General features: G+C 38.7%; 1 protein-coding gene across 1 annotated transcript in view; it reads left to right on the forward strand.

The window, feature by feature from the left end:
- Positions 1 to 7,344: 7,344 nt before the first annotated feature.
- LOC103895456 (cytochrome P450 27C1) overlaps positions 7,345 to 8,262 on the forward strand; it is a 20,450-nt gene continuing 19,532 nt past the window's right edge. The window contains exon 1 of the mRNA XM_009275039.1: positions 7,345 to 7,683. Coding sequence (XP_009273314.1) covers positions 7,345 to 7,683 — 339 coding nt within the window. The remainder of the gene's footprint in view (positions 7,684 to 8,262) is intronic.

Here is an 8,262-nt window from a genome sequence, read left to right on the forward strand (position 1 = left end):
ACTGCTGTATACGTACCCTTCTGAGATGCTGCCTTTATCCCTATGGGAGTATGCTCGCACAACACTGTGTGTTTCCTGGCAGCAGCGAGGTGAGATACAGTTCATGGATCCAGATGACTTGCAAATGAACAGTGATAGCTACATGATTACCCAGAAAAGATTTGTTTGCTGTAGGACTCCGGCTAAACTGCAGGCAAAATAACATAGATTGGTGTGGCAAAACTGTGTTTCAGACCATGAGCGATGGCAGAGGCAGGTGAACTTTGGGGTAAGTACATTATTTCTTGGAATTCTGTGGACAGAGGAGGTGTGATTTTCTTGGACATAATTCAGGTTTCCTTGCTGAAATAAAAGCTTTTGCTCTGCTCCCTGGCCACCTCCTTAGTTAGGCTGAATTCCATACCGAGGAAACAATCTTCTTGAGGAATTGTCATTTTTAATAGTTCTTTGTGTTTCTGATAGGCTACAATACTGAAACTTGTGTTTATGTGCTCTTCATCCTCGTGGCAAACCAGCTAGTGTCTGTGAAGGGATTAATGCTTGAAGGATATTGTCTTATTCATTAAGATGGCCTTCTAGACTAAAAGGGCACAGTGACATTGGGGTGGCAATTTCAGCAGCATTACAGCTCAGCAAAGCACTAAACTACACCCAGTTTCTGTTTCTCTGGTTCCTTATGCCCTCCCAATGGTCGTAATTTTTAGTAGTGCCTTTTTCCTACTGTGTTTAAAAACTTGGGACTTCAAGGCAAGTAGTTCCCAGGATAATTTAATGTACACAATAAAAAGCGTAGGATAAGGATCTAAACCTGCTACAAAAAGTCTCAAAGTAGAGCTGAATTCTTTATTTATTGCAGTTGATTCATGGGGTTTTTGTTAAGCGCTAAACAGTAAATCATGCAGAGTGCTATCAACACCTGGGATTGGCTAGCTTGCTCTGATTTAAATATCTTCTTTTTGTACAATATTCAATTAAGATTTTAATTGTTGTCATATGGTAGATGAAACCAAAGATTTAGAGAAGCCGTTTTCATTTTTCTTTTAAAATTTGTTGCAGTTGATTCATGGGGTTTTTGTTAAGCGCTAAACAGTAAATCATGCAGAGTGCTATCAACACCTGGGATTGGCTAGCTTGCTCTGATTTAAATATCTTCTTTTTGTACAATATTCAATTAAGATTTTAATTGTTGTCATATGGTAGATGAAACCAAAGATTTAGAGAAGCCGTTTTCATTTTTCTTTTAAACTAAAGCTGCTTCAATAGTAAATTACCTATAAGCTCTGTTCTCACCTCATTGCCTGTTAAGTTCAAATTTGTCCCCTTTTCAGGAAAAAAGCATGGGAATTGAGAAAGCGTTTAAAATTCCAAAGAAGTAACTTCACAGGTTGAAAAGATACTTCAGAAGATGGGTTTGAGGACAGTCAGAAAAGGCAAAAATTATGACTAACTATGGCTTTTTCAGTGAAGAGATGTTTCAAACTACACTGAAAATTGCTTACATTTTGGATGTTTCAACACTTTTTTCCGCTTTTCTTCCTTGCAAATGTTCTGGAGAGTCTATCTGTACAGTCTTAGCTGAAGGTGTTACTTGGACAAAATTAAATGCCTCTGATCAAATATCTTTTCCTTCCATAAATTATACTTGTGGATGCGTTAGCTCTTTAAACAGTTATGTAAAACATACAGTACAATATGTATTATACTGTATGTCATAAAATAATGTTCAGATAATTTCAAGCCAGATATAACTGAGACTCTTAAAAATTCTAAGAAAACACAATTCCTGCTAAGATGATAATGTAACCATTGACTCTGAATACCAGTGTTATTAGGACACAAAGAAAGCTTCAACTGAACTTTGTCAGAGTTCATGCAAAGAGGATGGCAAGTTTAAATTTGATTTAGAAATAACTAAGTGAAGGTGACAAAGTACAATTAATATGACCCCACTGGGGAGTCTAGACTGAGAGAACAGTGTGACTGCGGATTTGGAGACAAATTACCATCCAAAAATAATACATAGTCTAAATTACCAATAGTCAAGTTTAGCTTATACTGTGATCCCATTGCATACCAAAAGTTAACTAAAATTGAAGCACTTCTACTGTGAAGAGGCATGTGCTCCAACTTGTTTGAAATAACAAAAGTCCAAACTGACTAGTTACATAAAACAATTTTTCAAACTCAGCAGACCGCCAGGCTAGGACAAACGTCATTGTTTAAATGTAAAGAACTGTGAGTGTGTTTTTGAGTCGCTGTTAAGACGTCTGATAAATTTACATGCTGGAAGATGGTAGAATTAGGAGAAAATATTTATCCTCCAAGTCACATGAATGTGTTTTGGTTGGTGAGTGCTGATGGCATAACTTCTCCCTTCTTTACCGTTTGGCGGGTTTACGTGGATTGGAAGGAGGTTTTCTATCATGGCTGCTACACTTACCGTTATTCCTGGGAATTCTGGGGTGATGCTACTGGACTTCTGTAACTTCACAAGTCTGAAGTCTGTGATCATGTTTGGAAGGAAAATGGGATCAGGTAATGCCGATCCCTCCACCAGTTTAGGTTACACCCTAAACCTTTCACTATGTAAAACACTCTGCTGCTTTTTCAAATGTTTGTTGGTTTCTTTCCTTCACTCTTCCTTTCTCTTTTTCAGGTCTACTCCAGGAAACTGTTATTTCAGCTTCATCTATCTCTTGTAGCATAAATTTTGGGTTTTACTCGTAATGTTGATTATTTCACATGCTGCAGTTTGCACGTTTGACCTCCAACTTGGATTCTGCAGTAGTAAAGATGCTAAGTGTGTCAGTAAAGCAGCAACCTTAGTGGCACGTTCATACATTAACTCTAATTTGAAAGTCAAACAGAACCACACAATTATGATCTGGCACAGCAGAGAAGCAAATAGTTTAATTACACGTTCCACATTGTGGTAGCCCACATGTATTCATTCAAATTCATAAATATTCCCTTCCTGTATTTGGCTATTTAACCACCATAAAATTTGGCTATTGTTGTCTGGAGTATTCTTTTTCTATAGTTTACCTAGAAAAACAAACTTGTATCTGCACTGATGGGTTACTATAGTATTATCGATAATTATTGTATAGTAGTGTTGTAATAGTGTACCTGAGCCTGCGTCTATTAGTGGCTCTTCATTTCTACTCCATCTAACAAACCTCCCAGAAATATCTGTTATTTATAAATATTTTTTGAACATTAAAACAGGGTTATTTGATAACCTATTTTGTGACCCTTCTGTCATCTGTTACTCACGACAAACTACAGTACGTAGGCCTTTTAGGCCCACTGGTCCTCAGACCTACTACTGGTCTGCCACCTGCACTACGTAAAAATGGTGTTTCTGTGGATGTCAATCCACTCATATCTCCTTTTGTACAAGGAAGGTGCTCTTTATACAGATTTGTAGAATGGCATCCTTATTGCTCCGTAAATCCTTCTTCTGTTATATCCAAGAAATTTGACAATTTTCATTGTTAATGCATTGCTATTTTGTGCTTTATTCATTTCTTTCTTTCTGTCCTACTTGGCTGGTGCCTCTAACCTACTCCGGAAATTCTTCAGGGTGGGGTGGTTTTGGTTTTGTTTGTAAAACAGCGATGGCGCTTTCTAGTAAAAATACAAGATAGCAAGTGGTAATGGAGGTATCTCATAGGTGCTTCCTGGTTAGGACTCTCTTCTCAAATGGCACATACATTCCACCTTTTCTTTAAAAGCAGACAGACACTAAGTATAAAATCTTATTCAAAGTTAATTATGTACTTTGAGGTTTTCCTGTAATTTTTGTTTTTCTTTTTTTACATTAATAAATATTTGCATGTGAATAACGGGAGAAACTGTCTTAGACTTTCCATTGTTGAGCGCTGTCTTAAAAACAGCAACAGCAAAGTCTGTCCAGACAGCAGAGAGAGCATCAAATTCCTCAGGAGACTTAGCACAATGGATAGCTAGAATTTTTTCCTGAAACTGGCTTTACTGTGATTGTATAAGCTACACGTATACACTTGATAGATGGTAATCATAGAATGTTTAACTAATATTAAGGATTTGCTGAGGATTGCCAGTAATGAGATCTGAAGGTCTGCAGCTGTTTTACATGCCACACCGGGTGAGCTAGTAAATAAAGAATATACATAAATGTATACAGGTAGCCGTTACAGTGGAGGATTCATTAGTGAACAAGGTAACTGTTTAAGAACAGCTTGGAAGAAGGTAGAAATTACGTAATGAATAATCCTCCAGAGACACTGCTGATGTGAAGGAGCATCGCTGCCTTGGCTTCAATTAAAGACGAGACAGCTCTACTTTATAATATTAAACTCATAATACAGCACTCTCTCTGCCCTGTATTGCTGCCTTGCATATTGTACACAAGTTCCATGGTTTAGTGTCTCCTGAAGTGAATGGCATATGGATGATTACTGCTGTCTTCAGTTCCCTGTTTTACTGAAAATGCATATTCTCTGAGTGTTTACCTGTTTATTTTAAATGGAATCTGTGTTTCGGACCATTTTAGTGCAAACAAACAAACAAAAATCTAACAATAAGTAAACTGCCTAGAAGACTGAGTGAAAGTGGGGTTATACAACGCAGTTCCTGTGCTGGGACTACTGCCACCTCCAGAAATGCCTCAGAGGGAAAACAGGTACTGTTCTGATGAAGTACTTACAAGACAAAACTTCTGAAACTCTCTTTCAAGTAGCTTGGCTAGAAACACTCTCTCCTACAATGATTTTCATGGAAAAGAGGTAATGGTGGGAAAAAGTGAATGACCAAATATGGAATTAACTGCAGAATTGTACAACCACAGAAAGCTACTGCTAGTTGCAAAACTGTAGCCTTTACAGCATAATGTATCTAAGTTTATCTCACTAGTATATTAATAGAAGCAGATGCAGATGCTTTACACTATCTTAATGGTGTATGACTTTAAAATAATTTAAAAAAATACCTACCATACTGATAGCTGTGAGCAGCAGTTTTTAGGAAGGGTGCATATATTCCCTCCATCAATCTAGAAATTAGAATATGAATGTAATTTTTTAAAGCTGGAGAACTACTGCATACATTTGAAAAAAAATTCCATTTTCAAATTATTAATACTGAGATTAAGAATTTATTTTTTTTTTAATTCTGATATAACCTTTAATATGTATAGCTAAGGGATTATACTGGTGTTCATGACAAAGTGAATTCATATTTTTTCATTCCTATTTGCTGACTTACAATCTAGGGACGTCTGTTGTTCAATACCTTTAAATTTTTGCGGTTATTGTTCTTAGAATATGGCAAATGTAATTCAGATAGTGCGGATAATTTAGATAGTTTGGATTGTTCTTTGCATGTTCTAGGACTTGTGTCCGTCTTTCCTGTCAAATAAATAAATGTTCTGTTTTTAAATCCTCCTGCAGACATCTCAAGTGCATCTACTTGCTCTGGGACATATTCCTTGTTGTTCTTGTCCTCCACTGTCCATAAGTGAAACGTGGAATTAGCCTTTCATTTACTTGTGATGATAAACTTGTTCTGAATTTCACACTCACCAGCTGGTTTTAATATTTTTCCCCATAAGTATTTATTTTCTGAGCAACTATGTCTCTCAAAGCATCTTTAGATAAATATTAAAGAAATAATGTAGCTACACCATGTAAAAATGTAGGAGAAAAAGGGAAACTCCAGAGGTAATCTAGACTGTGATATACCCAGATGTGCCTCACAGATGTTTCTCAAACCTGTTCTTACAAAGTTCAGTGATAGCAATTACATAATCTCCTGAGATACCCTGGCTATCTGAAACATGTAAGAGACATCCCAAAAATACCTGAGACAGCAAGGCTACCTGAAAATCTAACCAAGAAATCTGTAGCTGCAAACTAAGCCCATATTCTTCTGTCTTCTCTCTCTGACATGCATCTTTTTTTAACAAAAGATGTACACATCTGTAGACTGTTGTCATGCTCCCGGCAGTCATCTTTCCCAGATGAATAATTCTCTCAACATCCTCCTTATGTCATTTCTAAAAAACTTCTATTTTTTTCTGTTGCTGTTCTCTGGACCCTTTCAAGCATGATGAAGCCTATTTTAAAGACATTATTTTAGCTTAAACCAATATGTACTTTAGAGATTTTAAGACTGTTTACCATCTGCCTCTTATTTCTGTAATATTTACTGCTATATCTACAAAGACTGGTGCACATGTCTAACTTCAGAGGTGGATTATTTCAGTGGAGTTATCAGTGGTAAAATCAAGCATGTACGCAAATCTTAATTGGATTGCAGCCTCAAAAAAAAAAAAAAAGTAGAAAAATAAACAGAAGGAAAACAAAGGCAAATAACTTGAAGCTCACTAGACTTACTTTTCCAGCAGTTTATTCACAGCTAAGTTCTGGAAATGTGGATCTTCCTTGAGACTTTCCTCTGTCCTCAAGTTTTACCTGAGCTGCTGATTCAGTTAAAACCAAGGTGGTCTCTTCCACATAATTTCTGAAACTAATCAACATTTTACAGATTATCACTAACACCTTCAGAATTATACAGAAATAGGTATGAAGACAGCAAAACCACTTCTGAAATTATGCAAAACCAGCTGATATACAGGTTGGAGCTCAAGTTCTCTGTGTATGATTATAGATCTATGCAGCCGAATTGAGGAAAAACTGTGGTGGAACACGATACAGTTACAGGGCACTGGTTATTGTCTACAAAAGTTGACACAAGCTGCTTATGGAGTATATCCTGTCCAAAAGATAAATCATTCTGCAATACAAATAACATCCCTGGATATTGTAATTTACAGGAACTGTTTGTAAGGTTACTGTGTAAAACCATTGCTATTTGTATGTGGATGCAGAAATGTTTTCCATATATGTTACAGGATGATGAATGATACTAAGAGAACTTCTTGCAGAAAATACAGTATTTTCTAACATATGGGAATTAATTAATGCCACAGAAAAAAATAGCCCTAAACCCACCTTTTTAGTGAAAGAGAAAGATGGGATAATCCTTATGTGAGCTTTTTGCCAAACCAATGCGGGAAAGAGGGGAAAAACTAAACTTTGGCTGCATGCTTAATGGGTAAATTTATCTGATTTGAATTATACAAAATAATAGGTTCGTTCTATTCAAGTCTCATCCCAGACCCACCCCCCTTTTCCAGCCCTAGGGGAGGGAGCGTTAAATAATGGTCTGTGTAAACTGACGCTCATGCAGTAAGAGTTTGGAGAAGTGCTGCTTGTACAAGTTAAAGCAGGCAGTGAAGAAAGAGCAACCAAATAAAAAGCAGCTGCAGGAGCAAAGTGGACCTTTCTGAAATTAAAAGACATGTCTTTCTTCACGAGAGTTTTGACAATGAAATGCAAGCAGATGCTTGAACCTGAGAGGACTTACTTTTACCACGCGATTTTCGTCAGCAGGTTTCACCAACTGCCCAAACTTTCCAGCAGCCAGTCTCTGGAGGTGCAGAATAACTCACCAGCAGCGGCAGAGAACAAAGGCGAGGAGATGGTGGCAGATTCAGGGCGCGCAGGGGAGCTGCTGAAGCCCACCCCGCACCAGCTTGGCAGGGTGAAGAGCCTGCAAGAAATGCCTGGACCCAACACCCTCTACAATCTCTACGAGTTCTTCTGGAAGGACGGCTTCGGCCGCATTCATGAAATCCAGGTACAGCTTACTCGGCTATTTAATATTTTATTCACGCCAGGATTACTTAAACCTTTCCTTTTCTCCCCTCACAAAACACTGCTTAATCACCGGGTCACCAGCACGGCAGCTGGTCATCGCCGCGCCGCGTTCCCGCTGCTGTGAAGGTCGGCACTCAGAGGATCCCCCCATTCAATCTCCGTCTGCCGTAGCACTTGGAGGTTTTAGCGGGTTTGTTTCGGTGAGGAACCTACGAGTACGTGGCTTTCGAGCCGTGCCGACACCCTGCTCCCGGGTTCCCCCCTTGCCCTCGTACGTGGGGTGACTGCGTCGCCGGCAGCCCCAGTCTTTGAGGTCTCCCCCTTTTCACGTTTATGTGTATTTTGAACTTTTAGGTAGGTGTCTTAAAAAAAAAAAACACCTAGCTAATCCCAGCTTTTTGAACTGGGCTGTTTCACAAACTTGCAGAGGACTTATCTTTGGCGGGCAGAGCTGGGAAACGTGGGCTTTCCTCGAATCCTGGAGCGCAGCACCCACCCAGGAGGTGAGGCCGTGCCGGCACCCTGGGCTGTTTCCCCCCGGCACCCCCCCAGTACAGCT

Source organism: Aptenodytes forsteri, unplaced genomic scaffold, assembly GCF_000699145.1.
Source record: "Aptenodytes forsteri isolate BGI_AS27 unplaced genomic scaffold, ASM69914v1 Scaffold255, whole genome shotgun sequence".
Lineage (NCBI taxonomy): Eukaryota > Metazoa > Chordata > Aves > Sphenisciformes > Spheniscidae > Aptenodytes > Aptenodytes forsteri.